General features: G+C 40.7%; 1 protein-coding gene across 5 annotated transcripts; it reads right to left on the bottom strand.

Moving 5' to 3' along the window:
• Nucleotides 1–2,983: 2,983 nt before the first annotated feature.
• inpp4aa (inositol polyphosphate-4-phosphatase type I Aa) lies at nucleotides 2,984–21,168 on the bottom strand. Of its 5 annotated transcripts, XM_044217127.1 has the most exons (25): nucleotides 21,014–21,168; nucleotides 14,874–15,148; nucleotides 14,729–14,773; nucleotides 13,750–13,868; nucleotides 13,540–13,656; nucleotides 13,300–13,379; nucleotides 13,065–13,182; nucleotides 11,984–12,074; nucleotides 11,717–11,864; nucleotides 10,810–10,940; nucleotides 9,748–9,852; nucleotides 9,521–9,629; nucleotides 9,381–9,398; nucleotides 9,067–9,253; nucleotides 8,202–8,483; nucleotides 7,967–8,114; nucleotides 7,660–7,866; nucleotides 7,483–7,515; nucleotides 6,643–6,815; nucleotides 6,372–6,495; nucleotides 5,047–5,314; nucleotides 4,087–4,184; nucleotides 3,865–3,977; nucleotides 3,620–3,774; nucleotides 2,984–3,512 (listed from the first exon to the last, which is right to left on the bottom strand). In XM_044217127.1, the coding sequence occupies exons 2-25, from the start codon at nucleotides 14,971–14,973 to the stop codon at nucleotides 3,380–3,382; spliced, it is 3,102 nt and encodes a 1,033-aa protein (XP_044073062.1). In that variant the 5' UTR covers nucleotides 14,974–15,148; nucleotides 21,014–21,168; the 3' UTR covers nucleotides 2,984–3,379. The 5 variants fall into 5 exon arrangements, with proteins under 5 accessions (XP_044073062.1, XP_044073064.1, XP_044073065.1 ...); XM_044217129.1 differs by lacking the exon at nucleotides 7,660–7,866; XM_044217130.1 differs by lacking the exon at nucleotides 7,660–7,866 and having other exon boundaries at nucleotides 7,982–8,114.
• Nucleotides 21,169–21,543: the final 375 nt, after the last annotated feature.

Below are 21,543 nucleotides of genomic sequence, written 5' to 3'. Positions count from 1 at the left end.
AATTGACTTGACTTGTATATAGACATTACATGTTGTTAATCATTGTTGCTTTTTATATATGTATCAATATGTATATTTTTTTCACCTACTTGTATGTATAGGCTATAGTTCTATGTTTATGTGTACCTATCTCTGTTCTGCTTTGTTGTCCTTGTTTCTAGCTGTATGTCCCTTTCATTGAGAGACACTTAAAACCAGAGTTAAATTCCTTGTATGTGTACACATACTTGGCCAATAAAGCTGATTCTGATTCTAAACTTTTCTATAAACTTTTGTATTTCAAAATTTTCAAATAACGTTAGGAAAACACAACCTCACTAACACAACCAAACAAACAAAAAGTAGTGAACGGAGTCACTTATCAAGACGATATAGCATCGGAAGCATGGCTGGATTTATTCACTTAGGGGTCCTGGGGCAAAAAGAAGCCACAGGCCCCTATTGACACTTCATACCACCACCACCATCTCTTGAATAGAACAGAGCCATCATTAATGCCATTAATAACACCTGTGCTTTTCCTACTATGCCAAGTCAAAATGTCTGCTGTGAAAAGGTCTATTAGACCTGTTCTCAGGACTATGTGGGCTTGAACAGAGTCCTGATAGCTTTGAAGCCTCTGTTACGGTGGCGCAAATTACACCTTTATCGTTCTGATTAGTACACAGAGGCCGGTGACCTCACGTAATTCCCAGCATATCATAGCTGTGGGTGAGCAGGGCCTTTAGGATTATGCAGGACCTATAATTCAATTTCAGTTGATATTCTGATTTAGTGGTGCATTTTCCTAAACATATTTACAGGTATCCAAATTTAAACAAACCACACACTCATTGAATCTGGAGCAGTTGCCTCCTTTGCCCATTAGGTAACCGAGCCTTGATCGGGCGCTCGGTTTGAGAGAGAAAAAATAAAAATGAAGATAATTTTAACGTAATAAACAAATGGATCTACTTTTTGAAGATTCTCTTTGAGGACAAAATATTTGCTGCTCAATTCACAAACCATTATGTTTCATTTAATTTACTGACAATTATTTGGCATTGACAAGCATTTATTCATTATCCAGTTTCACTTCATACCTGTGTGGGGGTGCAGGCGTCTCCCAAAACTCCCCTGCCCAACCTGTGTGCATGTACAACTGATCAGAACAAGGTCATAACTTACTCAATAACAATGGATAAAACTATAACAGCATTTGGTAACAACAGTCATATCAACATAAATGCTTGTAAGCAAAATAACATTTTCTAAATAAAATCCACTGTCTCTGTAGGTTTTGTACAATAATGTACATTGGAGCCTGGTGCTGGTAAACTGACAACAGAAGAGGTGTTGTTAAAGGTCGGTAGAATCATGCAAAATGCATGATTTCACTTCAGTCTAAAAACATCCATCAAGTGCTCGTGTACTCTTAATTGCAACAGTAGAATTGCAATAGTATAAAGCAGAGTTTTTTTAATCTTCATGCAGGTTAAATTAATTAAGTTTTTATCCAAATTTGATCACAAAGTCCTGCATAATTCAGAGTGCTGTAAAACTGAGAACACACACTTTTAATAAATAAATAAATAAGTTTGAAGGGCTATCGAATCACTATAGTGCTGCACATAACCTGCAGAAATGTCCTAAATATCTGTATATATGTTAGAATTATAGAAAAATGTGATGCACCACTTCTGAAGCCCACTATTTGTGAACCAGTTCCCCATCAACGCCTCCAGCCTAGCATCTCAGAAGAACCTCAGAAATCACATTAGATGAGACATCATTGTAATACAAATGAGAGTAGTGTCAGATATGCACTTCTTAAAGATCTGTGCTTGTTGTAGAGAGTGATATGGTGTTGAATGTTTATGTGATTGAAGAAGAAAGATGAGAAGAACGAGAGACAGTGGGAGGGAAACAAGCAACAGGCTAAAAGCACTGAAATAAACCAAATAAGTGCTTTGACTTTAACAGCTGTCATTCTGCAGTGCCGTTTAGGTCCAGAGAAATATCCTAACGGGCAAAGACATTTGTTTTGACAAACCTGATAGTCTAATCAAAGCTACACTAGGCAACTTCACATGTAGGCAGCTCCAATGGCAGCAAGATATACAGTCATTTTCTTAAAAATGTATTTTCAATACACATTTTCAAGAAATCTTTTCACATTTTGTAATCTCCAGACAGCACAATCACACACTTGCTTGCCATTAGCTTAAATTTGTTAGGAAAAATGACCACACCCGACAAATAAAATAAGCTCTGTGGGATCTCAATGAGTGAATCCTTTATAAACATTTTGCCTAGTGTAGCTTTAAAGGATAAGGCTGCCGTTATTCTTTTTTCTTTCTTATTCTCCATAGATCCCATGAAAAGACCAAAACCAATAATGCGGGTTTTTTGGCGTTCGTTTCTCAATACTTTCCAACTTCCTTAACCTGTCTGTGGCTCTCAGCCCCAAGCTCATTATTTCCTCCTGAACACATAAATATTTAAAAAGGGCTTACAAATATATAGTTTAATTTTTTTAAAAGGGGCTCAGTAATTTCCTAAAACAGCTGGGCACTGTAGTTTATAACAAATGCTTCTCAAACAGGAGTTAATAGTGCATTTGTTGGGGACTATTTTCATAGGCGGACTAAAAGACATTTGGTGTGCTAGTGAGTATTTACAGCGGCAGGACAGTGTATGTGGGATTTACTAAAATAAACTACAATGCCCATGTTCACCGTAATGAAGGAACATGTCACCCAGTGCAGGAGTGTGGCTCATTGATGTGTTTTTAATAGTTTTTGGACAATAGAGCTCTATGACACACAGAGGAATAAGCTGTATCAGGCTTTGGCTACACAGACAACACTTGTTAGTTGGATCAATTCATTGTTGGTTTTGGTCTTTGCATGGGATTTGTTGACAAAAAGAAAAATATAAACAGCCTTATCCTTTAACTGACAAACTGATAAAATCAAATAAAAGCAGCAAGGACAAGTACAGATATGTGTCCCACATCATCTTTATAAAGGCTGAGACATTTGGACATCTTATTTCTATGGACACAAGTTAAAATGACTCACTGATGCTACAACTGGTACAACAGCCATCAGTGTTGGCTGCACACTGGCTACAATGTAACACAGAAAGCCAAACCTTTACTGTTTCTGGCTGTGAAGTGGCCGTGAAAAGTGTGTGATTCTAGTACTACTGGAGGAGCGAGGAAACTGCTTTAAAACAATCTACAGTAGCACTGGCACTTGGACATTACTCATCTTAACAGTGGCTAAGCACAAAACAAACGGCTGTTGTTCCAGTTTGTGTTGATATTTTTGTTTGTGTGGTGCTATCATCATTATCCCCTTCAGTCTTTTTGTTTAATCGAGTTAGAGGAGTCCACTTAGGTCTCAACTTTCCCATACGTCCCCTCTGGAGGACGATATTGTTTGGGGAAGGCCTTGAGCTGGAGAGAGTTAAAGGCGTATTTGCGACATCCCACATTCTTCATGGTGTTCTCTCTCCTGCAGCCTTCACTGTGGAGAAACAGAAGCTATGCATTATTTATTTTTGGCAAATATATTCCTTTTCTAATGAGCTTTTGGTGCAGTGGTAATAAAGACTTTCATGATCATCAGCTGACCTGCGCATACAGTCCAAGGCCTGGTAGAAGACCTGTGGGGCGAGGGCGTGCTCCTGTTGCAGGATCTGACACTGCTCCAGGGTCAGAGACATGGCTGTGCGGTCCTTGGCGCTCTTACAGCAGGTGAAACGCACTCCGTTCAGGCGGCGACACGCCTTTAGGGTTTGGAGAAAGAGATTAGAGGAGAAAGACAGGAGTTTTTAAATTTGGGGGCTGCATAGCGATGACATGAGAAGCAGGTCTACCTCGGCTGCTTGCCACAAAATCTCCACGTTCTTGTTTTTCTTGGCGTTCACATTCTGGCTGAGCAGTTTAAGCAGCTCGGGCAGACTGGTGGTACTACGGGAGCGAGGCAGGCCTGAGGAGAGAACAGAAGAGGAACGATGAGGTGAGTTAAATATGAGAACAAGAAGATGCACATTTTTCCTTCTGATAAAAGTGTTTTTTATTTATGTATGTAAACTCACAGTCTTCTGGCAGGACTTCTTTAAACTGGTCGTAGTATGAGCTGAGGCGAGTCATGCTCTCCATGTTGATCACCTCCTGTAGTGATGTGTCTCCAAACCTGGACACACAAGTAATATTATTATAATAATATAATAATATCATTATAATATGTAATACAGTTGAAATATTTCATGATTGTCACACTTGTCCTGTTAATATCCTGCTGCCCTGTACTTCAAATAAATAATTTAATGTAAAAATATTTCATAGTTTTACTGTACAACCTAAGCAGCTTTAATGTGTTATCCAGGGAACTGACCACACATGCTTTTTAATGTCATATTCACAACCTAGTTTTAAACTAGGGTTCGGTGTCTTGCTCAGGGGCACCTCAACAGTAGTTTGCCTTAGGGTTCCAACCAGCAACCGTCCTCTCATTACTCCATCTAATCTATTCAATCCTCATTCAAACCATTTTTTCTACTTTATATTTCCTCCATTTTCTAATGTTCTTCCCGTCTAACACACTGAGCAGCACCAGGTGAATAACCATAGTAAAACTTCATGACTGCACAGGTCAGAAATACAATATATCACTGTATGATGACTTCTATTCATTTTCTTATTTACACAGAATGATGGCTGATACTATTTTTTGTATATTAAATACATTTTCTTTGTTCTTTCCTATTTCAGCCTTTATACAACCCCACGTTTAAAGAAAACATTTTGAGAGTTGCCATACCCTGTTTTATTTGGTAAAATCACTTAGATAAATACTATAGTAAAAACTATGTGTAGTTGTTTGAAATGACTATTTGAAATATTTTATTTGAAAACTATAAAACTTACCACAATATCTAAAAATGCACCTATCCAGACCAAATTTGACATTTTCCTCTGGGGTGCCCTTTCTCCTCTCCATTTCTTTTTGACCTCACGCCCTCAACCTTTCCTGCCCTCTAATCTCAGTGACTCACTTCTCAGCCAGTGTCTGCTGTTCGTTGATCCCCACATTGAACAGGACGGGCTGCACGCGCAGCAGCATCCCATTCTGGATCTCTCGTGGCAGCGTGTCAAACATCACCCCGGGCATTGGAACCCTGACGTTAAAGCCGTTCCTGTTTCCTGTGATCACTGGCAGCATGTCCGGGGCGAAACCCGAAGTTGCTTGGGTAACTTTAAAGGTAACATTTCTCAGGTCCATCACTCCGACACTCATATCCTCCAGCATGGCCAGTTCCTCACCTTTAAGAAATGAGGAGTCATCACAGAGGTTCATGGCGATAATAATTCATACAACCCAAATTATATCCTCTAGAAAAGTAAGGCAAAGAACACTGACATCATTACCTCAAACAAGGATGTTATGGTTTTGGTCCTGTATGTTTGCTTGTTTGTCTTTGAATTGGCAGGATATTTCAAAAACTGCTGAACCGATTTCAGTGAAAGGTGGTGAAAAGTAAGGCCATTAGCTGAGGAAGGTTTTAATGGTAATTGGACTGCATTTATCTAGCGCTTTTCTAGTCTACATGACAACATTCACACATTCATACACTGATGGCAGAGGCTGCCATGCAAGGTGCCAACCTGCTCATCAGGGGTTAAGTGTCAGTGTCTTGACACTTTGACACACTCTCTGGAGGAGCCGGGGATCGAACCAGGAACCTACTAGATGACCGCTCTACCTCCTGAGCCATATCTAATGCAGATAGCACCAATTTATGGCTGTTTTGTTAAACAATCCTTCTACAAATCTTTAACAAAGTTGATAAATAAAATATTTCTATTTGCCCAAAATGTTTTTAATTTGTTTTTGCTTATGCTATACCATTTTCCTATCACTGGTTACCATATCTTTTGGCAAGTGTGGTCTATTTCCAATAACTGCCTTGACTTCTAAACGGATAATGCAGTTAAAATCAGATGTTAATATTCACTCTGAGCAATCCAGCTCACTTTGATTCAGTTTTGACTGCATTTTATGCATGGATGTTGTACCAGCAACATGATACATTTAAATTGTCACAGTTTTGGTGGTCATGACTTGAAATGTTGCCCAAAAAACCCTATATTCTCGGACAGGATTTAGGATAAATCACAGCCGCTATCAGTCAATTAGCATGATTCTTGATCACAATGGTTTTTAAAAAAATATTTCTAAACATTTGAAAATAATTTCTGCAAGATTTTACAGCCTAAGGTGTGCTCTCTCTTAGGGATTTCTATTTTGTGTATGATGATACATGTCTAAACAAGCATACATGCACACAAACACTTGTACACATCCTCACACACAGGTTACCATAAGTGCTGAGCAGGCCCTCGTACTGCACCAGTAAGCCAATGGTGTGTAGCTGCCTGAGGAAGCCTGAGTCACAGAGACAGTTCCTCAGCTTGATAATGAAGCCGCAGATCAGCGCCGTCAGCTGTGAGCAGCACAACTCATATTAATACAGTGGAGAATGGTCGTGTTTTTGATGCATATTATGGACACTGTGTAATGACAGGTAATTCCCCAAAACTACAAATGTATGAAAGACAGATTTGCTAGAAGGAGGTAGAAAGTGACGGACCGTCTGGCAGAAGACAACGTCACGGCGGTACTGCAGGGTGAGGCTCATGGCGATGGTGGGGGCACTGTCCTGCATCAGCAGAAACACCATGGCCTTCTTGGCTTTGTCACTCATCAGAGACACACAATCCGTCAGCGTGGTGAGGAGAGGGTACAGAGCGTCGCTCCACTCACCTGTGGACACGGCACACAGGTAAACACATATACACACACAGGGTATGTGCCGATACTGTACATGTCCTAAAATGTCTTAACAACATTTATTGATCAGTTGATCGCATTATATTTGGCCCACACAGGGCATGATTGAAACACTATACTTAACAGCAAACTGCCATAATATCCCTATGCTATTAATTTATACATGCCATGTTTACTTTACTGGTCAGAGTCTCTCAACCTTTTCAGTCCTGTGAACTCATTTTCACCAATTAAGTAGCTGTCACATTGACCTTTGTATTCTGTTTTCAAGAGAATGGAGGGATTGCCAGGTGGATCATATAGAAATTCTGCTCTATTTCAACATGTTTTTTTTTTTTTTAGAAATATAAGAAACAAATCAGTATATTAGTCCTATAAAATTGACATATCTGCATATCAAGCATCCCAACATGGACTTCCGACTCTGTGGATTTTGCAAACTTTGTTTCTTCATTTTGGTTTTTAAATTAAATTCTTCAATTCATAATCTGGTCTGAAATATTTTGATTTTTACAAAAATAAATGGTTAAAATTCATTACGTAATATTATAATTAAGTTCTATTCTTAAAAATGTGTTGTAACTGTAAACAACTTCTAGCACATACGGAATTAATTGTTAAGGGAGCATTGCTCTCTCACCTGGAGACGTCTTTTCTACCTCTGGGCTGGTATCTAAGAGTGAGAGAAAGTAAAGGATGTTTGGATCGTAACAGAGTTACACTTCTACTTGTAACTCAACGTCGTATTTCAGATTTTGAAACATCCAGCAACACTGAAGCAGTTATGAGAAGTTAGTCATTATGAGAATGAACCTACAGATGTGATCAACAGGAAGTGAAAGGCATGCAGGAGTCTGGTGAGAGAACGATGATGATGATGATGATGGTTGATAAATTTGTGGTGGATGCGAGGATGGTGATGATAACAGAGGATGACGTGATGGCTGCAGTGATGATGATGATGGTGAATCCTTGTCTTTATATTCAGGATGTATCCAGAAAGCTTCTTGGTTACTATGGATACCTCATGAGAGTGACACATCCATATTACCCCTCTGATCTTCGTACGACTGTGCCTCATTCACGCACCATACAACAAAAAAAATCTGTCTGCTTGTGTGTACCTTTCTTAGTATTACCCGGTTCCTCTGTGGCGAGCAGGAAGACATCCTCAGAGCTACTGTCGCTCTGAAGTTTGTCTCGCTGCAGCAGCCTGTCCACCCTCTGGATCACACACTCCAGGCTCTTATTAACATTTAGCCAAACCTTTCCCTGCACACAAACACAAATTGTAAATGGAGTTACCCCAAAAAACACATGAACACAGACATCAAAGAGGCCGATGGACTCTTTTCTTACCCACTCGTCCTCGTGCAAATCTGCCTGCAAGGAGGCGCACTTGTTTTTACTCCCTTCGCTGCCCTCCGGAGGAGCTGCATGGCGAGAAGGCGAGGTGGCAGCACGAGAAGGGGAGGTAGGGTGACGGGAGGGGGAGCGTGATGGGGAACAAGAGGAGGGTGAGAGGGAGGAGGAGGACGGGGACGGGGTGCCTTGCTGAGTGAACTCTGGGCGGGCGGCTGCCAGGGCGAGGATGGCTGAGGACAGCAGCTTGGAGTCGCACACAGTCACCAACTGACGAGTCTGCAGGAGGAGAGAGAGAGGACAGAGAGAGGTTAAAAATGTGGTTATACTTTGGGCATTAAATTAACAGTGACTTGGGGCAAAAAATGCTCTTTAAAGTTCATAAACCGTGACATTAAAAATGGCTTGTATACTTTAAACTTTACTTTATTTTTAGTTAGCAGTGGGTGGTTTTTGGAACTTTTCCCTTTTCCCCATTCTGTTAGTTAGGATAAAACAACTGACCATGTTGTCTTGTTTATGTTATGGTATATTAGGTTTTAGATAAAAAATGCTTTTGCCTGTGTGTAATGTAATTGTATATTTCACTGCTCAACAAAGGTGCTAGCAACAAATTTAATCAATGAGAGGTTTGGAGTACATATATGTTATCTGTTGTATAGTATCCTATTTGTCCTTTTTTAAACTGAATTTAAAGACTTTTTTAGCTTGCAAGAACTGATCATCTCTATCCAGGCAACAAGAGTTGAGACAAAAAGTCGGGAGGTTGAGGAATCAGTGAAGCCAGAAGGAGAGGGAGAGTGAACGAGTGAAATAAAACAGAGAAGAAACTATAACACAGCATAACACAGTGCTCTCTTACCTTTTCTGTTAGGATGGCCAGGGTTCTCTCCAGAGCGTTGGCTGAGCGCTCCTTGGCGGCTCGAGAGAGACGTTCAGTGTAGTAACACACTTGTGTCTTCAGAGTGTTAATTTGACCAATCAGCTCCTTCGCTTTCACAACATCCTGAGGCTGGTATGCCATTCCTTTAGAGCCAGTGCCAGCAGAGCTTTGGGTGTGTGTTGATGTGTGAAAGACAAAGCCATAAAAGAGAAGATCACTTGTGGAACAAGTATGGTTAAACACAGCAACAAAAAACACACCAGAAACTTGTAATAAACTACATGTAATCTCACCTTTCCTCCTCATAAGTGCTAATTGAGTACGGCAAAAAAAAAGAATCACAAAAAAAGATGAATTAATCACTCGGAAAATCAAACGCCACCATGAAACTCATGGCACAAGAACCCTGTATTTTATGCTTTGCTCTACTCACTGTTTCCTGGCTTCTTCAAGCTTGTGCAGTAGTTTTCGGAGGCCGCAGCCTTTAAAGCCTTGATGATGTGCTGCCGGAGCACCAATAGTCACAACATCATATGTCCGGTCTGATTGGAGAACAGTAACAAAGAGGATGAAGATACTGAATAAACAATATTATTAAAACCTTGGACACGCATAGGCACACAGTACATACATACATACAGTATGTGCACAAATACCTACCGTAGCCAGATTCTCCCTGTACCCTCATCCTCTGGATGTGCAGGTTAGTAGGAATAAACTCCAACTTCCTCTCAGCTTTCAAGGTACTAGACTTAAATGAAGGACCTGGGAGGGAGCAGAGAGGAGGAAAGAAGTCATCTATATCTGTATATAATAGGGTATAGATAAGTCCTAATGTGATATTTTACATGAAAATTTAAATATATAAGATGTCACACTGGTTATCTTGTGCAATATTGCAACGTTTATTATATTTTTTTAGGGATACTCAAATATGTAGTATTGCACTTTCATAACATTGTTGAAACTGTGAGGGACATATACTTTAAAAATGATGCAGCAGAGGCCGAGATTGTCGTAAGGCGAGGGTGCTGTATGGAGGTATGTGGACCCAAAAGCAGATGACGAGGAAGCGGTCTCAGGGTGAAGTAGCCGGATAACTACCGTGTTTATTGTTGGGTGGAATGCAGGCAAGAACAGGCAGAGGTGAGCAGACAGGTAATGAGCAGACAAAATCCAAAATCCAAACAAGGTTCACGGGAGAACAAAGAATCCAACGCAACTCACAGACAAGGGCTCGGCACGGAACAACACCATGTGTACAACAATGATCCGACACAGAACAAAGAAAAGACCCAGACTAAATACCCAAGGGGAGGTGAGACAACGAGACACAGGTGCAAACAATCAAGGGAGGGCCAACAATCAAAACTGGAGGGAAAACACAGACAGGAAGTAAAAACACAAGACACACAAGGGAAGAAGAATACTACCAAAATAAAACAGGAAGTGATAACACCAAACTACCACAGAGATACCCAGGTTTTAGTCCCTAATAGGGGTCAAGCTCCAAAAACACTTCCCAAAATAAAACTTCAAAGCATACTTTTGTTAGACCCTTCCTGCCTGGTCAATTCCCACATATTTTAAACTCAAAGCCCCCGGTTTGTAAAGCTTGCTTTCTGTTATACATTTGTAGAATCCGAGCCCAAGCCGAGATACCCTGGTGATGTGACTTTCTTGGACTTGACGAAGCTCCCACAGATAGTTAGTGGTTCTAACCTTTGTATTCGTGCAGGTCACTTATGGTCTCCTGGTAGGTGAGGATGATGGTCTGATACTGAGTGATGATCTGCCTCCTGAGGTTCTCCCAACACGGAGACAGCTCACCCAGTTCTTCCAGCTCACACACCCTGCACATCACACAAATGCATATACAGTCAAGACATCCAGCTGATGCACTGATGATCTCACAGCTTGTTCAGTTAAGGTCAATGCAATAAACACAACAGCTGAGCAAGTCCAACTCCTCAAATTACCCTCATTACAAGCAGCCATTACTAAGAACGGCAACAGCAGGAGTCGTAATGATAATGTTTCTTTCACCATATGATGCTGATACAATCATAAAATACATAAATAATATACAGTTCATAATATATCCCACAAAGCACACACACATTTCAGTTCAATATCTCCAAAGGAGACATGAAAAAGCTTTTTCATTTCTTTTTTTATTGTGAGACATTGGATAGTTATATATCTTCAGGCTGATAAAAATGATCCAAATGAAAATATCTGAGAAGGGGACATCACTCTTTGGTTAAACTGCTCGCAACTCATTTGCAACCTGTGAAGAAAGGCAGAGCTGTAGTCGCTTCAAGAGCAAGTCAAGATTCCAAATGTGGGCTGAGTCCGAGTCCAAAAATATAATTATTTCATAAACAAAATATTCTTGCATAATGTTACAAACTAACTATGAAAGTATCATATCTTTCCACACATTAAACTACAGAAAAATACAAAATGAGGATGCTTGGACTTGGAAAATGGAAAATTTGCACTTGTAAATGACATTAGAAAGCAGTGCGTGAGATATTAAAGAAAAGAACCACTGGACTACAACGCCCTGCTTATCCTATGGCCAGATGTTCTGATCAATAATATCAAGACAATTTTCAGACGTTACCTGACGGCATCTTCCTCCAGCAGCAGTTTGACAAACTGTCGAGGAATATGCAGGGAGAGTGCACTCTCCGCCATCTGCTCCAGGATCCGGAGGTGGTTGCCGTCCGTGGTGGGGAACCGGTATGTTCGAGACATGACGCCCCCAAACACTGAAGCAGACCGAAAAACATACTATCACAGCTGAATCACCATGACGTGGCTAGCAATCCACGTCACCTGTTACTAAACTCTCACACAGTTGATATTTAGTTCATATAGACACACTCACCAGCCTTTAGCAGTGGGTCTTTACACAGAGATGAAGACCTGGATTTAATGCCCATGGATTCAGTCAGACTTTCATCAACAGCGAGAACCATCTGACACAAACATACACAAAAAAATCACAATAATGCCTAAAGAAATCCAACTGACCTTCATGTGTCTAACTTCCTCTTTCATTGATCTGTGATGACGAGACTCATTAAAACAATACAACCAGAAATAGACTGAGGGCAGAGATACTTAGTCAGGCAAAACAATATGAGGTTAAATATATTTTCTAGGCCTGCAACTTTTACATTTATTATCAAGTTAATCAGTGAAACATGCCCATCACAGTTTCCAAAAGCCAACCCAGTGGTAGAAGAAGTACTCAGATCTTTTACTTAAGTAAAAGTAGCAATACCACAGTGTACTCTGTTACAAGTAAAAGCCCTGCATTCAAAATCTTACTTAAGTAAAAGTACATAAGTATTGGCATTATAATATACTGAAAGTACCAAAAGTAAAAGTAGTCATTATGCAGAATGGCTCTTTTCAGAGGGTTAGGGTTATTGCATTGTAATTAGTGATGCCTTAATGTGTAAGCATCACTAATGTTGCAGCTAGTAAACGTGGGGTTACTTTATATGTTACCGGTTAGCTTAATCCATAATAATACATCATAATGTATTAGTAAATTTATATTTTGTCTTAATAATCTGAATCTGCAAACTAACTGGTAACTAATGCTGTCAAATAAATGTAGTAGAGCAGAAAGTGCAATATTTGCCTCTGAATTGTAGTGGAGTAGAAGTATAAAGTAGTACCTGAAAATTGTACTTAAGTACAATACTTGAGTAAATATACTTTGTTACATTCCACCACTGGTCCGACCAACAGTCAAAAACCTTAAGATATTCATTTCTTTTATCACATAAGATGACAAAAAGCAGAAACTGGAACTGAGGAATTGTTTTATAATATTTTGCTAGAAAAAGGACTCATGAAGGACATCATCGACTAATCATTTCATTTCTCATACATCCATGAGAAGAAAAACGTGTTGCAAACTTAAGCATTTCTGTCCTGACCTCCTGATCACTCACCCTTCCATTAACAGTGTCTCCTCTCTGTAATCTTGCAACAGGAGCTCTCTGCTCGCGCTTCTCCTCTATCTGCCAGGCGATGACGGTAATGTTCCCCACGCGCTCGTTCTCCGCTGACCTGACCCACAGTGGCATCAAGTAAATTAAACACCCCTGAACCCAAATCCAGCATGCAGTTGCTATCATTTTTTCACTGACAGAGGAAAAGGCACAGTGTGTCGTGTCTGCCTGTTACCTGAGAGTCAGGTGCAGTCTATGGTGTTTGTCCTGCAGCAGCTCTTTCACAGAAAACATGGACGAACCAAGCATGTACATCTGTCACATAAAAGCACACACACCCAAAGGATTTAGAGGATTTCACGCAGATAAGTGTAGACTATAAAGGATTTAGTAAATAAGAACCATTTTAACTTCCTAACAGGAAATTTGAAGACATTGGAGTCAAGTGGTTTTGCAAGAAATGGTTGGGGCTTACCGTGCCCTGTGAGCGGTCCTTTACATCGTAGACAGAAAGCTTGACCTGAGTCTGCTGAGTGATCAAAGCGTCCTGAAAGAATGCTACACTGCTCAGGAAGATAGGGTTACTGGTGCCCTGAAGACAGAGAGCGACAGAGAGAGAGAGGTGAAATCGTTCTGAATTGTCTAACACAAGGCAGGTAGCAAGGGCAAGCAAGCAGCGGTGTACCTCTATGATTTCAGTTTGAGCGTGCTTGGTCCAGAAGGCCTGTGGCGGTGTGGTGCAGCTGACGGCAACGAAGCTGGTTGGCTTACGGTCCAGAGAGGGAGTAACCAGCTCACTGCAGGCTGCAGCAGCATATAAACACAGGAAGAGATTACAAAGTGTGGGATTTAATAGTGGGATGGTAACTAATCCTTGGCCATGGGAGGAATGTAATACAGTATTTTTGAGTTGTTAGTACTTGGTAAGCAGCAGTTGTTTACACTAATGCTTTCGGGTTGAACAAGGGATAAAAATTAAACAAGTCGTTCCACACAAATGATGTAGTCGCCTCTTTAGCCAATCACTGACAAGACACATCGTGCTTCATCCTTTAAAGCAGCATCAGATTATTTTTAGGCCACTTGCAGGCAACTGAACAAGCTGTAAACACAACATTGACATATTATCACCATATAAAATCACACATACACATAGAAGATCAAAGAAAAGATCAAAACCAACAATGCATTAGTCAGTCCCTCATTACTTTCCAACTTCCCTAGTTTGTCTGTGGCATGCAGCTCATTTGTTCCTGCTATATAAATATAGTTTCATTTAAAAATAAAGAGCCCATTAATTGTCTAAAACAGCGGGGCACTGTAGTTTTTAGCAAACAATCAAACAGAAGTAAAAAGTGCATTTGTTAGGGGCTAGTTTTAGCTGTGGATTAATACACATTTGATGCACTGTTGAGTTTTTACTGCAGCAGGTGCATTGTGGGATTGACTCAAAATAAACTACAGTGCCCATGTTCATCATACTGAAGGAACATGTCAGGTGGATCAACAGTGTGGCTCATTAATGTGTTTTTAATAGTTTTTGGACAACAATGGAGCAACAATGGAGAGGAATAAGCTATATCATGCCTTGGATACACAGACACACACAGACTGATCCATATGCATTGTGCAGCAGTTTATCTGTGGCTTCTTCCTGAACTTACCCACGCTGAACTCCAGCACAGGCTCGTCTGGGTCCTGACTGTTGCCTGTAGGATAGAGAGAAAGAGGAAGGGGAGCTCTTTTTTAACACCCTGTTTCATCATCAACGAAGTAAACAGGTTACCATGGTAGCAGTTACTTAGTTACCCGAGAGAGCCAGCCCCATCATCTCAGCTGAGAGATCAAACGTGTTGGCCCGGTAGACCGACCATGGCCGATGGCGGGGGCTGCGCTCCTTCCCGGACATGGTGGCTTCACGTCGGGGCTGAGGATGGATTCTAGAGTAAAAGGGCTGAAGAGCAGAACGATGTCGAACAGACTCAAAATCAAAACTCGTCTGTCACGTCACTTCCTTGAGATGTATGTGCGTTGGTTTCCCTTGTGAGTTGATCTGAGCGGTCACACGTTTGTCAATGATAAACCTGAAAGAAAGAAAGAAGAAAACAACAAAGTGATTATCTGCTGTCCCCATAGAAACAGCCGAGACAGACTGGACTTCTTCAACTCTTTGATACTGACGCCGTCCTTTCATCAAGATGGCAGCTGAGCTCAGACAAATTTGCTTGTAGTTAGCCATATGAAGGTTGCTACTGGCTGCACACATGCTCAGCATCACATTACAATCTTCAATACACAAGGTTAAGGCAATGAATAACTAATGTAAGTTGGTTGTCTGTCTTGCCATGATGCTCCATTCTGAGATGAACAGCATATGAGAGGTTGTGTAGTTTTCTGTCAATGCTCGACTTCTCTCTTTCCCTCTGAAAATGTGCTATAGGCAGTGGAAAATAATTCTGAGGAGAGATGTGTGACTTTTCACACAGCTGCAGGATATGAAAGATAGCGATGCAGCAGATTTCTCCACCTTCTGTCTCCTGATGATCCTTTTCTTCTTTCAGACAGACTAATGTCAAACACACATGCACAGACAGATAGATAATGAGGTAAATGTCTTATATATTATTATAAATTAAGCCAATCTACTTGACAAGTAGCTTCTAGGACACTGTGGAAGTTGTCTCACACAGCTTTTTGACTATCAAACTTATAATTCAGTATTTTATTGCCTTGTTCCTGCATAAGAAGATTTTTAGTATGACGTCCCTTGTGTCTAGACTCTAGACAGTGTTCAACATAACAAACGATGTATATCTTCCTTCTGTGAATAAATACCAGGAAGTCATTAAAATGAAAAGGATTCATCTTCTGAGGAGTATGAATTTTCTCTCTATTACAATCTGTGATTTTTTGATTTTTATTAGGAAGTGAACAGGGAATGAGGAGGGAGAGAGATGGGGAATAACATGCAACAAAGTCCCCCTGGTTGGACTCGAACCAGAGATGTTACACTGACATGGTCTGTGCCTTAAATCCCACGGCCACCAGGACACCCCTACATTTTTTATATTTCTTGAGTATAACTGGAAAGTTTGGCCTCAAAAGGTCAGATAAATGTACCATAAAGGACACACAAGGGTCCATCATCTGGGGAACATGGATATCAACAGCAAATTTTATGGGGCAATTATTTTTAGAGATAACTTGTCATGGTTCATAAACAGGACATTTTGACCTGCCAGTGGTCATCCTCTAGGAGCCATGAAGATAAATACCAAACCTGATTGCAATCTGACCTGTAGTTGGCAAGATAGGCCTACTAACTGCTTCGTGATATGAACGAATGCCTTGTTTATTTATATGCAATCTGATAATGCACTTACACTATCACTTTAACCACAAACATAACTATTATCATCTCAACAATCATTCCACCACAGTCAGTAGTGAAACCGAAACACTCATTTGTTATGTCTGATACTCATTTTGTAAAACAAGGCTGATAATGCAAAAGCCATAGCATAAAGTGCTGCTCATGCTGAACACTGCACCTGCCATAATTAGGCACAACAATGAAAGAACAGGAAACTAAGGCTGTGCCAAGAGTGTCACACAGTGGCTACTAATGGGAGACACTGATGTAAGATTGAGAATCAGCAACAGGACGCTGTCAGTGTATTGATTCAGCTCCTGCAAAGCACAACTAAGCACAAACATGAACCACAGAACAGTAAGACACAGAGGAAGACACAGAAAAATGGTGTGTGAAGAAAATGTGAAAGGTTAAGTGGAAACAAAAAGGATGCAGCAAGTGGTCTGATGACTAACCTGAGCTGAAAGCTGCTTCAAATGGCCCTGAGAGGTAAATGTTTACATTTCCTGTGGCATGTCAGACTCAGTTAACATTTCCTCTTTAGCACTTGTGTGTGCGTGTGTGTCACGCCCACACCCACTTGCCTTTGTTAGAGTGATCAGCTGGAATACATTTCTCTCCCTTCTCAGCACAAATATACCCAGACCTGGTAGGCTGAGGGAATATCTGGTACTGTGAGTGTTTGTCTGTCCTGTCTGTGTGCCTGTTTATTTGACACCATACTGACAAAAGGAGAACAATGGTGTGTGTGCAACTGTGCATTCATGTGCAAGGACTTCTGCCATGGAGATCTATCTTTACATGTGAATCTGTTTTGACGTCACACGCCGCGCACAATTGAAAACACCATCTCCCAGTGACACACACGCAACACTCAAAGTCATCTGCATAGTCACACACATAAAATTCTGAGTGTGAGTGTGAGTGTGACGCTCTTTGCCAGTTTAATCTCTCTTTTGGCACCTTTGTGTGAGACCAAAACAGATGACAATTACAGTGTGGATGCTCTGCCTCATTAGGCTGTGTGGGAGTCATTGTCAGTGGGAGCTGTCTTTGGTAATCTGCACTGCCTGGGGCACTGTGGGACGCTCTCTAGGAAACCCACAGTGGATCTAATACAAAACCACAGGAAGCCACAGATCATCATCATTACATCTGCCTTACAGTCATCAGCTACAAGGGAGAAGGGAGACAAAATGCCCAGGAGTGGTGCTGAAACGATTTGTCAACTGATTTATCAGTGGATGGAAAACTGATCAACAACAATTTTGATGTTTAATCGTTTAAGTGATTTCTCAAAAAAAAAAAAAAAAACATTCTCTGGTTCCAGCTTCTCAAATGTGAGGATTTGCTGTTTGTCTTTGTTTCATATCATTATAAACGGAATATCTTTGGACTGTTGGTCGGACAAAACAAGACATTTTATGGAATAAATGATCGATGAATCATAAAAATATCGACCAGATAAACTAAATCAAAAATGAAAGATTGTTTTTATTGTCAATTAAACTGCTGATTATTTTCTTGATTAATCGATCAATGAGTTGGTCTATGAAATGCCGGAAAATACAGCAAAATGCCCATCACAATTTCCTAGAATCCCAAGGTGACATCTTCAAAGTGCTTGTTTTATTCGACCAACGGTCCAAAACCACAAAATATTCTATTTATGATGATATAAAAAAGTGAAGAGCTGAGAAGAATTTTAACATTTGAGATGCAGGAACCAGAGAGTGGTTGGTATTTGTGCTTGAAAAATAATTTAAATGATGAATCGATTATCAAAGTAGTTGCAGATTAATTTACTGTTGATAAATTGACTAATCGTTTCAGCTCTACACCTAATGATTATTTTCATTAACGATTCATCTGCTGATTATTTTCTCTTGGTCAGAAAATTGTGAAAAATGCCCACCACAATTTCCTAGAAACCCAAGGTGACGTCTTCAAAGTTCTTGTCTTATCCGAAAAACAGTCCAAACCTATTATCCAAAGATATTAAAATTATAATGATATAATACGGTGAAGAGCAGCAAATTTTAATTTGAGAAGCTGGAACGACAGAATGTTTGGTATTCTTGCTTGAAAAGGGACTATTTGACCAATAATTGTTAGTTGCAGTGTGGCTAGTTGTTATAGATTTCTGGGTTCAAGCCCTCAAACAGCAAACATCCACACTGATGAAGAGCCACTGAGCAAAAGGCTGAATACTGACCAGCTCCACAGCTGCTGCTCTGTAGGTGACCTCTGACCTCAATGAGGCAAAACAGGTCAGTGATACATATTTTAGTTTTCCAGCTTTAAGGGAAGAATAAGAAGAAGAAGCTGAAGAAGAAAAGATGGTATACAAGCAGTGAAGAAGCAAGTGAGGTGTAGAAGTAGAGAGGAAAGAGAGGATTCAGGTGGTCCTCGAGGTAGACAGTCCTCTGGGCGGTCTGGAGACAAAAATGACGGCAGACGCAAATAGACCAAACAGTTAGAGGTAAACTACAGAAGAACTCACTGTAATGTAGTTTCCTCTCTGTTATGAAAAGAGTGAAAACTGTAATTCATCAGATCAAATCTAATCCTTTACGCTCTGTTGGGAGCATCTGGGAGGCCTGCAACGGCGTGGTTTCATAAACAACACATCCGGTTTTAGATGCAAAAGTATTAAAAAACAAACAAATATGTAACATTATTCTCCATAATCCTACATCAACACTCTCCTGGCCTTCTACAAACCTGCGTGAAACAGGGTGTCATCCTGTCTGTTTACCAGCCTCGGTATATGGAAATAACTACACAGAAGCCAGAGCTGTCCAATGGGAATCTATTTATAGCAGCACTGGCCACTAATATTGTCATTATAGGCTACTTCAGTGTGGATACACGATTATTCACTGACACTGGGACAATAACAAATATTGCGTCATGATATCTGCTGATATCTGAAGAAGCTGAAGAAGAAAAGATGGTATACAAGCAGTGAAGAAGCAAGTGAGGTGTAGAAGTAGAGAGGAAAGAGAGGATTCAGGTGGTCCTCGAGGTAGACAGTCCTCTGGGCGGTCTGGAGACAAAAATGACCCAGATAGTCAGGCCGGCGCCACACAGCTGGCCCCCTGCAGATGCTGTCAGCACCGGCTGCGCTGCAGTGCCTCTCTCTCAGATGTCTGCCTCCTTAACTCACCTCCTCCTCATCCCTTTAAATCTCTCCCAAATGCCTCATGCCCCCCTTCTTCTGCTTTGTCATCAACCCTGTCCTTCTCCTTTTTTGCTCCAGCCAAATACCCTTTCCTGCATCCCCCTGTAAACCTGATGTTCCCCTCAATTTCAATCTATTGATCCTGTTTCAGTCCAGAGCTGAGCTGTGCCCATCAGCCGTCCCTTGTGTCTGATCTACAATCGTCAACTTGATGTAGGGATGTCTGTCGTAACCACGGACACATGGACGGCTGATCCTTAAATTGTTTCCTGATCTAAGAGGAGAATATGCAAACGAGTTTATTCCTGAGAGAGGAACATTTATCCACACTCACACAAACGTGAAGAGGAAGCAACGTCGTGCATAAAGAAGCTCTTGTTACCCAGACAGCACTAAACTGGTTATGAGAAAAAAAACCTTGGATGATGATGATGAATGAACTATTGTTAATGATGCTATAGGATCTAGGGCTTAGGCTATAAATGCTGTGGTGTGTGACACTGAAGTATGCTACATACTTGTCCCTATACAAATAAATACTAAATCAAATCACACACAGAGTTATACTAAGGTGGAGCCTTAGGTTATCAGGAGAAACTGAACTGTTGTTGTAAGTTTATTTCTCAAAAATCAAAAAGTCACACTCCAGCGCACACAGATGCAAGAGGCAGACGCAAATAGACCAAACAGTTAGAGGTAAACTACAGAAGAACTCACTGTAATGTAGTTTCCTCTCTGTTATGAAAAGAGTGAAAACTGTAATTCATCAGATCAAATCTAATCCTTTACGCTCTGTTGGGAGCATCTGGGAGGCCTGCAACGGCGTGGTTTCATAAACAACACATCCGGTTTTAGATGCAAAAGTATTAAAAAACAAACAAATATGTAACATTATTCTCCATAATCCTACATCAACACTCTCCTGGCCTTCTACAAACCTGCGTGAAACAGGGTGTCATCCTGTCTGTTTACCAGCCTCGGTATATGGAAATAACTACACAGAAGCCAGAGCTGTCCAATGGGAATCTATTTATAGCAGCACTGGCCACTAATATTGTCATTATAGGCTACTTCAGTGTGGATACACGATTATTCACTGACACTGGGACAATAACAAATATTGCGTCATGATATCTGCTGATGCTCATTCAGCGAGGCTGCTGCATGGTGCTGCAGGATGTAGCTACACTTGCAGCACAATTAAAAAAGCAGGCCATGTATAAAAACAAAACAGATAGATCGACATTTGAGATCTTGCTATGGCTGTAAACATGTCATATTCTGATCCTGCTGCGAGGTGGTCTTCACGACAGCATCTGTCACTGTGAACAAACGCCCTCGAGATGATGACATGTTAACTGAGAAACAAGCAGAAATATAAATATCTCATACCGTTTAGAGAAATGCGAAGGTTTCTTTTCATATTGATGCGCATCCTGGTTGCATACTCGACGATGTCTGCAGTCAAGACCAAGACTCGCCCTGACTCCCTCTGACACATCGAGACGTAATACCTGCGCTGGATGCAGCTCCTCCTCTCTCCACTGGGAGGCGCTGCCGGCCTGGTCTGCACAGACCGACTGTACCACCAGAAACAACCTCACATGCTGTTGTGGTAGGTGGGTGGAAGACTGTACGTGGAAGGAGAAAGCATGAGTATATTAAAATGACAACATCTCTGTCAGTTGAATACTATGGAAGCGCAGAAAAGTTACAATTATTTTGGTTTTAGCAGCTCTTTAATCCAAAACAGAGAATGTCTGTATTTCAACATTTTGATGTTTGTCACAAATATATTATTTGGAGGGTAAGTCAAGGGGATGGTCCATGAAAATAACGCTGGGGAGCGACTTGCTTTTTATAAAATGAAACAGGAGATTCAGCCCCCCTCCCCACACCTATAATTTTTGTACTTTCCCTGA

The sequence above is a fragment of the Siniperca chuatsi genome, linkage group LG12 (assembly GCF_020085105.1).
Source record: "Siniperca chuatsi isolate FFG_IHB_CAS linkage group LG12, ASM2008510v1, whole genome shotgun sequence".
Classification (NCBI taxonomy): Eukaryota; Metazoa; Chordata; class Actinopteri; order Centrarchiformes; family Sinipercidae; genus Siniperca; species Siniperca chuatsi.
Note: the sequence above shows the minus strand (reverse complement) of the source record. Positions and strands in the feature narration are given on the sequence as shown.

Bases quoted from the DNA above. Each gene is read 5' to 3' on its own strand.
- inpp4aa (XM_044217127.1), bottom strand. From the start codon at position 14,973: ATGTCCGGGAAGGAGCGCAGCCCCCGCCATCGGCCATGGTCGGTCTAC. The intron at 13,869-14,728 runs GTAAGTTCAGGA...ATGCTGCTGCAG, and splicing joins TGTGCTGGAGTTCAGCGTGG to CCTGCAGTGAGCTGGTTACT. The intron at 3,978-4,086 runs GTGAGTTTACAT...TTCTCTCCTCAG, and splicing joins AGAAGTCCTGCCAGAAGACT to GCCTGCCTCGCTCCCGTAGT.